The 17,961-nt window shown below is 42.9% G+C and overlaps 1 protein-coding gene across 4 annotated transcripts in view; it reads right to left on the reverse strand.

Moving 5' to 3' along the window:
* dnah7 (dynein, axonemal, heavy chain 7) overlaps positions 1-17,961 on the reverse strand; it is a 1,084,136-nt gene that overhangs the window by 791,862 nt on the left and 274,313 nt on the right. For all 4 annotated transcript variants that reach the window (XM_070875892.1, XM_070875893.1, XM_070875895.1 and 1 more), the window contains one exon: positions 16,452-16,638. In XM_070875892.1, the coding sequence (XP_070731993.1) occupies positions 16,452-16,638 (187 nt within the window). The remainder of the gene's footprint in view (positions 1-16,451; positions 16,639-17,961) is intronic.

The raw sequence follows: 17,961 nt of genomic DNA on the forward strand, positions 1-17,961 counted from the left end.
AGTATTGCTGCTTTCTTACCTGCGAGTGGTAAAGGGCTTGTTCACAGTACTTTTTCAGAGAAGTTACTTTCTACACTTTGGAGGTTTAATCTATCACATCAATGTTGTAATCTCCCAAAATTCTCTGGATTCTGGGGTGGTCCCAGCAGATTGGAAAACCGCAAATGTAACGCCCCTATTTAAAAAAGGAGGCAGACAAAAAGCAGGAAACTATAGACCAGTTAGCCTAACATCTGTCGTTTGGAAAATGCTGGAGTCTATTATTAAGGAAGCAGTAGTGGGACATTTGGAAAAGCATGATTCAATCAAGCAGGGTCAGCATGGTTTTATGAAAGGCAAATCATGTTTGACAAATTTGCTGAAGTACTTTGAGGATGTAACGAGCATGGTGGGAACCAGTGGATGTGTTGTATTTGGATTTCCAGAAGGCATTCGATAAGGTGCCATGTAAAAGATTACAGCACAAGATAAAAGCTCATGGGGTTGGGGGTAATATTAGCATGGATAGAGGATTGGCTCACTAACAGAAAACAGAGAGTCGGGATAAATGGATCATTTTCAGGTTGGCAAACAGTGAATAGTGGGGTGCCGCAGGGATTGGTGCTGGGACCTCAACTATTTACAATCTAGATTAATGACTTGGATGAAGGGACCGAGTGTAATGTAGCCAAGTTTGCTGCTGATACAATGATGCGTGCGAAAGCAAATTGTGAGGAGGAAACAAAAATTCTGCAAAGGGATATAGACAGACTAAGTGAGTGGGCAAACATTTGGCAGATGGTGTATAATGTGGGAAAATGTGAGGTTATTCACTTTGGCAGAAATAATAGAAAAGCAAATTATAAATTAAATGGAGAAAAATTGCAAAGTGCTGCAGTACAGAGGGACCTGGGGGTCCTTGTGCATGAAACACAAAAAGTTAGCATGCAGGTACAGCAAGTAATTAGGAAGGCAAATGAAATGTTGGCCTTTATTGCAAGGGGGATAGAGAAGTGCTGCTACAACTATAAAGGGTATTGGTGAGGCCACATCTGGAGTATTGCGTACAGTTTTGGTCTCCGAATTTAAGGAAGGATATACTTGCATTGGAGGCTATTCAGAGAAGGTTCATTAGGTTGTTTGCTGAGCTGAGGGGGTTGACTTATGAAGATAGGTTGAGTAGGTTGGGCCTATACACATTTGAGCTCAGAAGAATGAGAGGTGATCTTATTGAAACATATAAGATAATGAGGGGGCACGACAAGATGGATGCAGCGAGGATATTTCCACTCATGGGGGAAACTAAAGCTAGGGGACAAAATAAGGAGCCGCCCATTTAAAACTGAGATGAGGAGGAATTTGTTCTCTGAGGGTCGTAAATCTATGAAATTCTCTGCCCCAGAGAGCTGTGGAGGCTGGGTCATTGAATATATTTAAGGCAGAGATAGAGATATTTTTGAGCAATAAGGGAGTAAAGGGTTATGGGGAGCAGGCAGGAAAGTGGAGCTGAGTCCATGATCAGATCAGCCATGATCTTATTGAATGGCGGAGCAGGCTCGAGGGGCCAAATGGTCTCCTCCTGCTCCTGTTTCTTATCAAGATGGGTGTCACTCACACTGCTGTAGCTCAGGATTTCATGTCAGACATCTGCAGCCTTTTGGAAGAAGACCTGCTGCCTGCTGGACCTGGTGATCACGTGTTACCAGTGGCTGTCAAAGTCACCACCACTCTCAACTTTATTGACTCTGGATCCTTACAGGGCTCTGCAACAGACATGTCCAGGATCTTTCAGCCGGCCATCCACAAATGCATTGGACAGATCACTTCTTCTTCTTCTTCTTTCATATGGTAAGAGCAAAGCAAATCAAATGTCAAATATCTAAGTTGGATATCCAAGCCAAAGCTTCTGGTGTAACAGCATGAATATCTTGTAGGCTGCCTGCAAATTTCCTCTGAGCGCAGTGCTCAATTATGTGTTCCAGGGTCTGATTAAGAGCTCCACAGTCGCATGACAGGGAGGGTTTAATCTTCCACCTATGGAAAAAGTATCTACCATAACCAGTTCTGAGACGGTTGATGATTGTCCATTGTTTGCGAAGAAGGTTTGGTCCTTCAGGTTGTACTGTGTGGTCCTCTATAAGGAATCTAGTCTGTATGTCACAGTTCTTCCAACAGGTCACGGAAGGCTTGTTTGCCACGGCCAGCAATTATGTCAAGTTTGCCACCGATGATCCAAAATTGGCTCAGTGGCAGGAAGCAGAAGGTAATGCGATGGGAAGGCTGTTTCCAGTGATTTAGACTTGTGTGTATATAGGGGGCATGATAAAGAAGTTTGTGGTTGACAGGGAGGAGGAAGGCTTTAGACTGCAGGAAGATATTGATGGACAGATTAGTTGGGCAGAAAAGTGGAAAATGGAATTCAATCGGAGAAGTGTCAGGTAATGCATTTGGGGAGGTGCAACAAGGCAAAGGAATACAAATTTGCCCTGAAATTCCAGTCGGAGGCTTCTTTCGAAAGTATGCCACCGACCAGAGAATTTTTACAAATTTACCTGGTGGTCCCAGAGGCGCCTGGGATAGAAACATAGAAAATAGGTGCAGGAGTAGGCCATTTGGTCCTCCGAGCCTGCACCACCATTCAATATGATCATGGCTGATCATGCAACTTCAGTACCCCATTCCTGCTTTCTCTCCATACCCCTTGATCCCTTTAGCCATAAGGACCACATCTAACTCCCTTTTGAATATATCTACTGAACTGGCCTCAACAACTTTCTGTGGTAGATAATTCCATAGGTTCACAATTCTCTGAGTGAAGACATTTCTCCTCATCTCGGTCCTAAATGTTTTACCCCTTATCCTTAAGACTGTGACCCCTGGTTCTGGACTTCCCCAACATCGAGAACATTCTTCCTGCATCTAACCTGTCCAATCCCATCAGAATTTTATATGTTTCTATGAGATCCCCTCTCATTCTTCTAAAGTCCAGTGAATATAAGCCTAGTCGATCCAGTCTTTCTTCATATGTCAGTCCTGCCTCATGGGAATCAGTCTGGTGAACCTTCATTGCACTCCCTCAATAGCAAGAATGTCCTTCCTCAGATTATGAGAACAAAACTGTACACAATATTCCAGGTGTGGCCTCACCAAGGCCCTATACAACTGCAGTAAGACCTCCATGCTCCAATACTCAAATCCTCTCGCTATGAAGGCCAACATGCCATTTGCCTTCTTCACCGCCTGCTGTACCTGCATGCCAACTTTCAATGACTGATGTACCATGACACCCAGGTCTCATCGCACCTCTCCTTTTCCTAATCTGTCATCATTCAGATAATATTCTGCCTTCCTGTTGTTGCCAGCAAAGTGGATAACTTCACATTTATCTACATTATACTGCATCTGCCATGCATTTGCCCACTCATCTAACCTGTCCACGTCACCCTGCAGCCTCTTAGCATCCTCCTCGCAGCTCACACTGCCACCCAGCTTAGTGTTATCTGCAAACTTGGAGATAGTACATTCAATTCCTTCGTCTAAATTATTAATGTATATGGTAAATAGCTGGGTCCCAGCATTGAACGTTGCAGTACCTCACTAGTCACTGCCTGCCTTTCTGAACTTATTCCTTCTCTTTGCTTCCTGTCTGCCAACCAGTTCTCTATCCACGTCAATATATTACCCCCAATACCATGTGCTTTAATTTTGTACACCAATCTCTTGTGTGGGACCTTGTCAAAAGCCTTTTGAAAGTCCAGATATACCACATCCACTGGTTCTCATTTGTCCACTCTACTTGTTCCATCCTCAAGAAATTCCAGAAGATTTGTCAAGCATGATTTCCCTTTCATAAATCCATGCTGACTTGGACCGATCCTGTCACTGCTTTCCAAATGCGCTGCTATTACATCTTTAATAATTGATTCCAACATTTTCCCCACTACCGATGTCAGGCTAACCGGTCTATAATTCCCTGTTTTCTCTCTCCCTCCTTTTTTAAAAAAGTAGGGTTACATTAGCTACCCTCCAATCCATAGGAACTGATCCAGAGTCTATAGAATGTTGAAAAATGATCACCAATGCATCCACTATTTCTAGGGCCACTTCCTTAAGTACTCTGGGATGTAGACTATCAGGCCCTGGGGATGTATCGGCCTTCAATCCCATCAATTTCCCGAACACAATTTCCTGACGAATAGGATTTCCTTCAGTTCCTCCTTCTCGCTAGACCCTCGGTCCCCTAGTATTTCCGGAAGGTTATTTGTGTCTTCCTTAGTGAAGACAGGACCAAAGTATTTGTTCAACTTCCATTTCTTTGTTCCCATTATAAATTCACCTTATTCTGACTGCAAGGAACCTACATTTTGTCTTCACTAATCTTTTTCTCTTCACATATCTATAGAAGCTTTTGCAGTCCGTTTTTATGCAAGCTTACTCTCATACTCTATTTTCCCCCTCCAATTAAACCCTTTGTCCTCCTCTGCTGAATTCTAAATTTCTCCCACTCCTCAGATTTGCTGCTTTTTCTGGCCAATTTATATGCTTCTTCCTTGGATTTAACACTATCCCTAATTTCCCTTGTTTGCCACGGCTGAGCCACCTTCCCCGTTTTATTTTTACGCCAGACAGGGATGTACAATTGTTGAAGTTCATCCATGTGATCTTTAAATGTCTGCCATTGCCTATCCACCGTCAACCCTTTAAGCATCATTCGCCAGTCTATCCTCATCATCATCATAGGCAGTCCCTCGGAATCGAGGAAGACTTGCTTCCACTCCTGAAGTGAGTTCTTTGGTGGCTGAACAGTTCAATACGAGAGCCACAGACTCTGGCACAGGTGGGACAGATAGTCATTGAGGGAAGGGTGGATTATGACTGGTTTGCCGCACGCTCTTTCCGCTGTCTGCTTGATTTCTGCATGCTCTCGGCGTTGGGACTCAAGGTGCTCAGCACCCCCCCCGGATGCACATCCTCCACCCAGGGCGGTCTTGGGCCAAGGACTGCCAGGTGTCAGTGGGGATTTTACACTTTATCAGGGAGGCTTTGAGGGTGTCCTTGTAGCGTTTCCGCTGCCCACCTTTGGCTCAGTCTAGCCAATTCACGTCTCATACCATCGAAGTTACCTTTCTTTAAGGATTCCGCTGGGGAGGTCTTCTCATCCCCTGCTACGAAGCACGCTCCCATCCTCGAGATTCGGATGCAGAAGATGCAGTCACGTGTGACTGCACAACCAATCAGGTACAGTATTCCACAGCATTCTCATTAATAGCAATGAGAACTCCATATCTACGAGTTCTCATTGCTATTAATGAGGAAAAAAACAAACACACTAAACACCATAATAAAAAATGAAAAACACACCTCACATAATTAAAATTAATTGAAATTAAAGTTAATAAATGTTTTAGAAAAAAATATATTTTTCCGATTTTTTAAACAAAGTTTTTTTAATTATGGTTTGAAATAAACTTACCGTAGTGGGCAGGGTTTTAACAATAAAATGTGTTTTTTATCAAATTTATTTTCTTATGTTTTTGTATGTTTTAAAACTCTTACGCCTGTAAAAGTTGGCTATGCGCCTGCTTTTATCAGGCACAAGAGTTTTCAGAACATCCACTGGGCAAGATATGGGTAAATATGCAATCTTGACCTTGCGAATGTCCTAGCTGCCGAGATATAGAGGATCTGTCAAGCTCCAGCTTGTGTGCTGAAAACCGGCTTTTGTGATGCCTTCACGGGTCTGTACATATTCAGTACGGACCCGGGGAGGCCAGGATTTCTAGGCCAATAAATGGAAGGATACTGAGAGGTGTGGAGGAACAGAGAGACCTTGGAGTGTATGTCCACAGATCCTTAAAGGTAGCAGGACAGGTCGATAAGGTAGTTATAAAGGCATACGGAATGCTTTCCATTATTAGCCAAGGCACAGAATATAAGAGCAGGGAACTTATGTTAGAACTGTATACAAAACTAGTTAGGGCACAGTTTGAGTACTGCGTACAGTTTTGGTCACCACATTACAGGAAGGATGTGATTGCACTGGAGAGGAGATTTACGAGGATGTTGCCAGGACTGGAAAATTTTAACTGTGAGGAAAACTTGCATAGGCTGAGGTTGATTTCTTTGGAATAGAGGAGACTGAGGGGAGATTTAATTGAGATGTACAAAATTATGAGGGGCCTAGATAGAGTTAGTAGGAAGGACTTATTTCCCTTAGCAGAGGGATCAATAAACAGGGGGCATAGAAGGATAAGAAGCAAGGGGAGGAAAATCTTTTTCACCCAGAGGGTGGTGGCAGTCTGAACATAATAACATAAGAACCTAAGAAATTGGAGTAGGAGTAGGCCACCTGGCCCCTCGAGCCTGCTCTACCATTTAATAAGATCATGGCTGATCTGATCATGGACTCAGCTCCACTTCCCTACCCTCTCCCCATAACCCTCAATTTCCTTATCGCTCAAAAATCTATCTCTCTCCGCCTTAAATATATTCAATGACCCAGCCTCCACAGCTCTCTGGGGCAGAGAATTACATAGATTTACAACCCTCTGAGAAAAAATTCCTCCTCATCTCAGTTTTAAATGGACAGCCCCTTATTCTGAGACTATGTCCCCTAGGAGTGGAAATATCCTTTCTGCATCCACCTTGTTGAGCCTCCTAATTATCTTACATGTATCGATAAGATAACGTCTCATTCTTCTGACCTCAATGAGTATAGGCCCAACTTACTCAACCTATCTTCATAAGTCAACCCCCGCATAGAAACATAGACATAGAAACATAGAAAATAGATGCAGGAGTAGGCCATTCGGCCCTTCGAACCTGCACTACCATTCAATAAGATCATGGCTGATCATTCACCTCAGTTCCCCTTTCCTGCTTTCTCTCCATACACCTTGATCCCTTTAGCCATAAGGGCCATATCTAACTCCCTCTTGAATATATCCAATGAACTGGGCATCAACAACTCTCTGCGGTAGGGAATTCTACAGGTTAACAACTCTCTGAGTGAAGAAGTTTCTTCTCATCTCAGTTCTAAATGGCCTGCCCCTTATCCTTGGACTATGTCCCCTGGTTCTGGACTTCCCCAACATCGGGAATATTCTTCCTGCATCTAACCTGTCCAGTCCCATCAGAATCTTATATGTTTCTAGGAGATCCCCTCTCATCCTTCTAAACTCCAGTGAATACAGGCCCAGTCGATCCAGTCTCTCCTCATGTGTCAGTCCTGCCATCCCGGGAATCAGTCTGGTGAACCTTTGCTGCACTCCCTCAATAGCAAGAACGTCCTTCCTCAGATTAGGAGACCAAAACTGAACACAATATTCCAGGTCAGGCCTCACTAAGGCCCTGTACAACTGCAGTAAGACCTCCCTACTCCTATACTCAAATTCCCTAGCTATGAAGGCCAACATACCATTTGCCTTCTTCACCGCCTGCTGTACCTGCATGCCAACTTTCAATGACACCCAGGTCTCGTTGCACCTCCCCTTTTCCTAATCTGCCGCCATTCAGATAATATTCTGCCTTCGTGTTTTTGCCCCCAAAGTGGATAACCTCACATTTATCCACATTATACTGCATCCGCCATGAGTTTGTCCATTCATCTAACCTGTCCCAAGTCAACCTGCAGCCTCTTAGCGTCCTCCTCACAGCTCACACCACCATCCAGCTTAGTGTCATCTGCAAACTTGGAGATATTGCACTCAATTCCTTCATCTAAATCATTAATGTATATTTTAAATAGCTGGGGTCCCAGCACTGAGCCCTGCGGCACCCCACTAGTCACTGCCTACCATTCTTAAAAGGACCCGTTTATCCCGACTCTCTGCTTCCTGTCTGCCAACCAGTTCTCTATTCACAGCAGTACATTACCCCCAATACGATGTGCTTTAATTTTGCACACCAATCTCTTCTGTGGGACCTTGTCGAAAGCCTTTTGAAAGTCCAAATACACCACATTCACTAGTTCTCCCTAGTCCACTCTACCAGTTACATCCTCAAAAAATTATTTTTGTCAAGCAGGATTTCCCTTTCATAAATCCATGCTGACTTGAACCGATCCCATCACTGCTTTCCAAATGCGCTGCTATTTCATCTTTAATAATTGATTCCAACATTTTTCCCACTAATGGTGATGTCAGGCTAATCGGTCTATAATTACCGGTTTTCTCTCTCCCTCCTTTCTTAAAAAGTGGTGTTACATTAGCTACCCTCCAGTCCATTGGAACTGATCCAGAGTCGATAGACTATTGGAAAATGATCACCAACTCCGGAATCAACCCAGTGAACCTTCTCTGAATACGGAGACCAAAACTGTACGCAGTACTCCAGGTGTGGCCTCACCAATACCTTGTACAGTTGTAGCGGGATATCTCTGCTTTTATACTCTATTCCCCTTGCAATAAAGGCCAACATTTCATTTACCTTCCTGATTACTTGCTGTACCTGCATACTCACTTTTTGTGTTTCATGCACAAGGACCCCCAGGTCCCTCTGTACTGCAGCACTTTGCAATTTTTCTCCATTTAAATTATAATTTGCTTTTCTGGAACACACTGTCTGAAAGGGTGGTAGATGCAGAAACCATCATCACATTTAAAAAGTACTTGGAAGTACACTTAAAGACCTACAGGGCCACGGACCTAGTGCTGGAAGGTGGGATTAGCCTGGGTAGCTATTTTTCAACCGGCATGGACACGATGGGCTGAATGGCCTTCTTCTGTGTCATAATCTTTCTATGGTTCTACGATTCTATGATCAAACAAGTTAGAAGGCCACTTAGCACCCAAGAATGGACAAGATAGGAAGGTGGTAAAAAAGATTAACATTTATGTGAGCTAAATAAAGAACAAAAACTTATAAAACAAAATTTTCTCAGACATCCATGTGCATACCCTTGTGCAACTACAAAGTTTTACTCTTCCTTTTTCTGCTACTCCTACGCGGTGCAACTCCTGTGGCTTCAGCAGAATTTGAGGTAGGCTACTCAAATCCCTGCTCTGACTGCCATGATACTCTTGGCCAACGTCCTCTGAGTTTTGGAGCCTGTGGGGGCCTCGGCAAAGACTGCTCTATCTGCACCTGTGCAGGGCGGACTCAGCCATCGGGAGATGAGGCAACATGTGTACAACTGACTGAGAGGTGGGCTGTGGGTGAGACATGCAAGTGCCTTGAGCGGAGTCCCCACTTCCATGACCCTCTCGCTATCATCCCTCTCGTGGCCCAGCCGCACTTCACTGATACCACTGTGCTGGAGAACACTTTGGTGAAGATTAGTGTGGCCCTGTAAGGATAAGGCTAAGGTATCTGCCAACCTAATTAATATGGCAGACATGTTGGCATCCAGAGTGTGCATGGTGGTGTTGAAGGCGTGCATGGACTCATTTGATTGGTGCGTATGACAGTCCATGGCGCTGGCCACTCTACCCATGAAAGAAGACATCATTTCAGTGGCCTGCGACTTCACCCCCCTCATGCTTGAGGTGGGTTCCTCCAATCTCTCAGTAATCATGGTGATTCCACTTTGAAGGCCTGTCAGTGCATCGCACATTGTCTGCTGCTACTCAATGATTCTCCCCTTCATTGACAGCACCCGAAGTAACGCATCTGTGTCCAGCTAAGCAAAGCTTGGGAAGGGATGCATCCTTTAACGCGGACTGTCCACTGCTGTCCCTGTCTCCACCATCTACTCTTGCACAATTGTGAAGTGTGAGTCACCAGGTGAAAACCCAACTACCTGTCTTACTGGTCCCACTTAAGTGTAAGTATCTGATCTGGTGCATGGTCTGAATGAGTCCTGTGATGGTGCACCCTCAGAAGGACTCAGCTCCTCTGAGAAATCGTTGTCCGCCATGTCCACCGACTACTGCTGCATCCGTGAAGGCCCTGTGGGAGATAAAAGACATGAATTAGGTGAGGTGAGTTAAGAATGTTGCAAGTTATCAATTTAAAGGTGATCATATTTCACTCACTGTTGAAACCAAGTCAACATGACTGAGTGCCATATGACATGTGGGTGGCTTTTATTTAATTGTATCACCAGGTAGCTGGGATTTCGCCATCTCCCCATCTCCGACAGCCAGGTACACATAACTCCACTTATTTACAGCACCTGCTTCTCTGCAGTTGTGAGCGGCATGATCAGAAGCCTCTCTCCAGTTCTATGCATCTCCCTTGTGTTCTGTGCTCTCTTCTCCTCCAAGGAGGGATAGAACAGACCTATGAATGAGTGAAAAGGCATGTGCACATCCAATGGATGGCGTGCATTTGGTAAGGGTGACTATGAGGGAGAGGCATGACATTGCATAAGGATGAAGGTGGGTGGAAGAAGTGGATGGATAGATAGGGATGTGAGGAAGTGCATAGAAAGAGGATGGTTGCACCAGCAAGGTAATATGCTGGAGTAGGCTTGCGAAGGCAGAGTGAGAGGGTACGGTGATGCACACAGCAGGAAGTAAGTGAATGTGCCACTGGACTTATGTTTCCTAACCTGCTTAGGATATTAAACCGCTTTCTGCATTGAATCCTGGAGTGTGGCAGCATGCTCCTGCTGCTGACCTCCTCTGCAACCTCCAACTGCACCTTCTTGGTCTCAGCTGCAGGCTTAGTCCTCCCGTTGCGAGTGAAGAGTATCTCTCTCCTACTCCTCACAGGCTGGGGACACGTCTGTGAACAGTCTTTTCCCATCTGGACTCCATTCTGACACATCCAATTCTCTGACAATCAACTCCAACTCCTTAAACATGTTTGGATTGTCCTTTTTAAATACTGGAGTTGAAATTGTGTCATGTCCACAGCTGCTGATTAGAGGGGAGACCCAGAAATAAAATGATAGAGGTAGTTGAGTTAAAAAGTCACTGACAAGAGACCCCTGCACTTACTTTCGGGTTTCCGGCATGCTATTGGGCACCTCCCGCTTCCAGCCCATCGCAAATATAATTTAGAATATTTCATTCATTGTAAAATCATATATAGAAAGCAAAATAAAGTGCGGGAAGGAAAGATAGGATGAAGAGAAAGAAAGATAATAGAGACAGAAGGAAAACGTTAAATCTCCAACAATAATTAAATTCTGAAGGAATGAGACTCCACACTTTTAAAATTACATTTTCAGGGCTAGAGAGGTTGTTTGGCAGTAATTTGGCACACTTACACCTGAATGCCCCAGCCCAAACTGTTTCTGGTGTGTTTCGTGGGTAACTAGTGGATAATTACAGCAACATCATGCCCTTCATGTATTTTACTGCCGAATCTCTCAGCGAGATGCTTGTGGAGCAGCAGAGCAAATCAAACATCAACGTTCTGATTTCTGCGTTTAAATGCACATGTGTGGACGCCGGAAGTTGCTGTCCAATTTACTCCATATCAACGGTGAGCACCAACAGCCTCACCGTTATTCCATCTGCAAAATCTGGGCCAATGTGTAATGCAGGAATATCGCAAAGAGAAATTTTAAAAATGTTTAAAAAGATTTGAATTAGACTGCTTTTGTCACTCAGTATTCTACTCTTGCATACTGAAAATAGTGAAACAATGCTTCACTTTATTTATTTGTGGAATTACACTAGGAATGTAATTTTGTTACAAAGTAATTGTGTTTTTTTTAAGTGTTGACATTTGTTACATTAGAAATATTAATTGAACTTGGACAGCAACTTTGGGAGTCCCAACAGGCAAGGTCTCCCAGGACAGACCCAAGTACAGGATGAACATTCCTTATCCGGAACCCTCGGGACCTGGCCTGCTCCGGATAAGGGATTTTTCCGGACGAGGGGTGGTCACATTAAATTGGATGGTACAAGTACTGAGCAAGGGGATATCGGGGCTGGCTGGCTCAGGGCTGGGAGTGTGGCAGAGAGATCATGGTGGGGGGAGTGGCGGTGGATCACGGGGTCAGGCCAGCGATTGCGGGAATCAGCAGCGAGGAAAGACTTCAATTTGTTCATGTTGGAGTTCTGCACATGCGCCACCTGGTGGCCAGGAATGGTTCCGGACAAGGGGTGGTTCCGGATAAGGCAGGTTCACCCTACTAAAATGGGAGCTATTTTGTGCACCTGAGAGGTAGTGGTAGCAGTCGGTTGGGAAGCAGGGGGGCATTGAAAAAGCTCAGTTGAATTTTGGGGTTTTTGCATTTTAGACAACCCAAACTAAAACTTTGAATTTTAACTAGCTCATTCATCCTCAGCATTCAAGATAGGTTTTAGAATAATACATACAAACTGAAATGTTTGAGGTTAAAAATGAAAATAATGTTCAGAGTAATATTTATATTATCATAGGCGGTCCCTCGAACGCAGATGACTTGCTTCCACGAGAGTTCACAGATGTTTCAATGAAGGACCTGATGTTCCAGTTCTGAACTGCAGTTGAGGGGGTGGAAGATGCTTGTGTGTGAATTTTTTTTAGCTGTGGTGACCGTTGCACATCAGCCACCACACGGGCTTGACAGAGCTCGGCCTTTATCCAGTGGCAAGAATTAACCAGGATGACTGGAGACCTGTTCTGCTGCACAGACCTAGTGCACACACATATCACAGTGTGGACGGGCCCGTACTGCCCCTGAGCCCTCGGCTCTTCTGGGCCCCGTACCCTCATTCGTTGCACCTTCGCCCACGATGTTCCAGGGCCCGGCGCTCCAGCTCTATTTATAGCCCCGACCTGCGGGGGTGTTCTCACACAGGTCGGGGCGGCCCACGTGCTAATACATTAAGGGTACAGCATATCCATTAAGTTCTACAGGAAGACGCCTCAATAGTTATTTTTTTGCTATGGAGAAGCAGATAAAATTAAGTTTTATTAATCATTCTGTTCCTTAAACTATTAGCCAAATGATGTGCAGTAAAAAAAAAGTTTAGTTAGAACAACTCCTACCCAGTAAAAAAAACTTTGATCTATTTACCCCAAAATGTCTGAGTAATATATCACCATTAATGGACAACATATATCCAAAATAGACAAATGTAGTTGCAGAATTTGGTCCTTCTTTTACCTGTCTCTGATGTCTTCATGTTGCTGTTCTCTTCGGTTTCTTTTTTTTCCTTCTCTGCTGCTTCTCTCCACTTAACTCTTCTTTTTGTTTCTTTTTTTAAATTTTTTTCTTCTTTCCTTTTGGTTGGAAGGTGGTTGAAGTATGGTATGGTATGGTGTGGTGGGGAAAGGAATCACCAACAGCTGCAGGCTGCATCTGGTCATCAGTGGCTCCTACTTGTCCCCTTCTCCATTACTCATTTTCTCTCACCCTCTCACTCCTATCATATATCCCTACCTCTTCACTTTCCCACTCACTACACAATCCCCTTCCTACCAACCCTTTACTACTATCACAACACATTTCCCATTGAACTACCCACTTAATTCCTGGTATCTTACCTTGCCCCTTACTCTGCTGTCACTCACTTCACCCATAATCTTCCATCCTCATCCCAAATATTGGCATGCCAGAGGTCCACTTACCTGGAACCAGTTGCTCTCCTCTGCACTGACTCCTAGCTTTCCTTATCTTTTCACTCAGACAATTTGTTTGCTTTCAAAAATCAACTTTAATAGTCATCAAATTAGAATGAGGAAATTAAACTGCCCGACAGCCTTTCCCTCGTGCCACACTCTCTCCCTCTTTCTTTTATAAATGTTTTATAGATGTTAGAAATTAGAATCTTTATTAGTCTCATAGGTGTAAGCCATTGGCATTGACCGTTTCTATCAATGAAAGACAGATAAAGTAATTAACTGGCTTCAAAATTCAACTGGTGTTTTATTTTGAAAATTGATGTTGAATTCAATGAAGAAAACTCTTCCCGCATCTCTCTCTTTCTTTCCTCTGAGCAATGTTTAATGGGAAAGGTCCCGCATAGGCTGCTAACTAGCTTCTCCATAGTAAAAAACGGGCATGTGCAGAAATATAAAGGGACCACACACTAAAAGAAACAACCCGTGCAGAACAAAGCACAACTTACAGAGAACATTACCTCTGAGCCCAGTCGCTTTCCCTCACCCCTTCTCCCTGACTTGATTTTCCCTCCCTCCTTTATTTTAGTAAATTTTTAAAGTGCATAGAACACAAAACGAAAGCTACAATAGGTATATAATGAGAACACTATTGTTTATCCCTTTTACACACACGAAGCTTCTTTAAAAAAAAGATCAATGTAAATTTTACTGTAATAAAGCTTTTGAAATGTGCCCTCTCGTTTTTCAAAAGTTACTTGAAAAATAAATTACTGGGCAGACAGTGCTACGATACAAATTCAAATATCCTATCAGTACAACTGACTGAATGGTACAAATGTTTCCTGGGAAATTAGGTACATCGCACATCCAAATTCAATTCACAGCATCACAGTCCTGGGAAAAAAAATATCATCCAAGGCATAGTTTTTGGAGAGGCTGAGGCCTTCAAATAAAAACTTTGATGAAGCCATTAAAAGACAAGATACATCCAATGGATACATTTTATCATGTAATTGTGAAATATGTTTTTTTTACTTTTTTATACCCTTATTTTGGATATTAGAAATCCCAATTACTCAGAAAATTGGAGCTGAACACAATGTTCAAAAAGCTTTGTGAGATTTATGGGAGCCCAGGGGTCATATTGCACAATCTCAGGGTAATATACAATAAAATGAAAGCTATTGTGTGTCATACTTTTAATATTGAAAATACATATCACAGTGTCACTTACAGGAGTAATAGGTACTCCAGGTACTTATAATGAGCCAGAATTTGCTGTCAAACTAACAGCAAGGCTAATGGTGCTTGCTGTTATTTATGGGTAAATGGTACAGCAACTTTAGATGAGGAGAAGATGCTTACCTTGGCCATCTCCCCTTTAAGTTTCATCCCCGAAGTACCAGGCCTCCAGATCAACGTCTCCAGCAGCTGCCAGTGTTTTTGACTGGCGATGCTGCAGGGGACGGAACTGAAGTTCTGTCCAGGCCACTACCCGGGCGATCCACACGGCGATGACGTCACGATCTCCGGGCGAAGGAGATCGGGATGCAATGCTCTACCGCCGTCCCAAACCTCCCGTCGAACTTATTGGGAGTCGTTCAACTCGCCGCGCCTGCTGGGTAAGTGGTTAGCGCCATGTTATCGCCCCCACCCCCCCGCCCCACCGGAGGCGATAACAGGAGGCACTAAGGAGACAAGTTCTAGGCCAAAAACTTTCAGCGTAATTACCTTGTAGCAGGTGGACAATTAAGCCAACTTTTCGGCAGCATGTTGGTTTGTATGAGGAGGTGAAAGATGCAGCGAAGCCTCAGTGTAGTCGGAACTTGACAGATCTCAAGTTTAGGATTTTGCGTATGCACTTGAACTTGCGGTCAGTTTCAAAAGCGGTATGATGGCATACTCAGAGTATACCATCATACTAACTGCAAATTCAGGGCCAATATCTATAAAATGCACACACAAATCATAACAGCACTACATATTTGCACAACAAATGTAGGATATATCATTACTTAGAGATATCCAGGTGCTTAAGTACTGAATGTTGCAGACAAATGGGAATCAACACAAATATTAGCATTTGTAATGTGTAAAGTAATGCAAGATGCACATTTTTTCTGGACTTGATTTAATTTATGAATTTGTTTCCCTTATTCAATGTGCATAAATTATCAACTAACCTGCAGTAAAAATTATACTGCAAGGAAAGATCATCTTATGGCCTCAATCATTTACTGTGCATCACAAATACAATATTATTTTAAGACCAGGTGGTTCACTACGAAAAAGATAAGCACTTTAAAAGAAAAGATTTCACACAATAATGACTTAATAAAAATACAATTGCTCCCCAATGGCGCAGGGAGATTATACAGTGAATATCTGACCCAGTACATGATACCTGATCTGTGCTGAGTTAGCTAATCTCAGTTAGGGCAGTATTAGGAATGCTACAACTGGCTTCAGCAGTACTGGATTAAAGTAAGGAAATTGGGCAGCATCCCCACTCTTGATTGCTATCCATCAACCCACTGGAAATTCACGTGTGTGGGTATCAGACAAGGAGAAGTTCAAGCTCAATTGTGATAGTACTGAGTTTGAACAGCAGTCATTATGAGGCTCAAATGTAAATAATGGCATGCTTCGGCAAGGTGCCAAAGAATGATTGATGCCTGTAGAGGCTTTTCCTAACAAGGGTTCAACATCCTCAGGTGAGGATGGGAGGAGTGAAAATTGGTGAGAAAAAAATGCTAAGAAAATATATAAGGACATTATATTGGTGGTATTGGATTAAATAATTGTAAAGAATCCTTCACAAGTTTTGCAGTTTTGAGTAGCTCAATAAGGTCATTTGTATCAAGAGCATTTGTAGCATACCAATGATTTTTTGAATGTAAATTAAAATACGTCATATGATGGAGGCCAATAAACGCAGACTTTGTCTTCGCTTTTGCTGCAGTTAGTTATCATTTACCTGGGTGGTAATATTATTACTAACATTCAATTATTATTTAACTTACCATTGTAACTTGTTTCATAAGTTCTTTCCAAGTCTTATCTACAGCAGTAAACCGTCTTCCCTCTTCAGGCATCTGGGCCATGATGTCAGGGGAGCTGAAAATAGGTTCCAGGTATAGCCAGGTTGCCTGTACTTTTAAGCATTCATCCATGATCTCCTGCAGCAGCAATAGTTTACTTTCCCATATCCTGTGTTACACAAAACAGACATTTGGACTTGCATTATTTTGGGGGTACGTGACTTTCCACCTGCAATCCTATTTTTCTTGCTTTCTGATTTTTGTACAGCACGAACTCCATGTCAGGTAGGAACATAAAATAAATAGTAAAATATTCTGCAGGCACATAAATGAAAAAAGGAAAGTCAGGATGGGAATAGGATCACTAAGGGATGAACAGGATAAAATCACAGGCAGCGATAGCGAAATGGCAGAAATATTAAATAATTACTTTGCTTCAGTATTTACTAGAGAAACAGATCAGACGGACATTACATCAGAAGATGAGATTAGAAATGATATAACCATATTTAAAATAAAAAAATAAATATTAAATAAACTAATCAAAATACGAGAATAAGACCCCTGGTCCGGACGGATTGCATCTGCGCATTTTAAAAGAATCTAGAGAAGAGATAGCAGAGGCACTATTACACATATTTAATAATTCTTTAGAAAAAGGCGTAGTACCAGAGGATTGGTGGATAGCAAACATTATACCTATATTTAAGAAGGGAGATAGACAATGTCCCCCGTAATCTGCACTGCCTCCTGCCTCCCCAATTCAAATTTTTGCGCATGCGCAGTATCTACAATGTGAAAGCCGGTGAGCGGCCTGCGCGGGACCTTGCAGATGACTGCATGCATGTGCAGAGCTTAGCAAGAACATTGGAGATAGAACATGTCCAGGGAACTATAAACGAGTCAGATTAACCTCGGTTGTAGGGAAAATAATGGAATCCCTACTAAAGGAGAAAATAGAAAAACATCTAGAAACCCAAAATAATATAATGAATAATCAGCATGGATTTCAAAAGGGAAAGCCTTGCTTGACCAATCTCATTGAATTCTTTGAATAGGTAACAGGGAGAGTAGACAAGGGTAATGCAGTAGATATAACTAATCTAGATTTCCAAAACACCTCGATAAGGTGCAACATAATAAATTAATGAATAAGGTCAGAGCATGTGGACTCAGGGAACAAGTACGCGGCAAGACAGAAAGCAGAGTGGGGTCAAGGGTAGCTATTCATAGTGGCAGAAAGTGGAAAGGCGATCTCACAAGGACCAATGTTATTCACAAATTACAACAATAACAACAACCTGAATTTATATAATGCCTTTAATGTATTAAAATGTCCCAAGGTGCTTTACAAGAGCTTTATAAAACAAATTTTGACACCAAGTCACATAAGGAGATGTTAGCACAGATGACCAAAAGCTTGGTAAAGAGGTAGGTTTTAAGGAGTTTTAAAGGAGGAAAGAGAGGTAGAGAGGTGCAGAGGTTAAGGCAG

Source organism: Pristiophorus japonicus, chromosome 3 (assembly GCF_044704955.1).
Source record: "Pristiophorus japonicus isolate sPriJap1 chromosome 3, sPriJap1.hap1, whole genome shotgun sequence".
Taxonomy (NCBI): Eukaryota; Metazoa; Chordata; class Chondrichthyes; family Pristiophoridae; genus Pristiophorus; species Pristiophorus japonicus.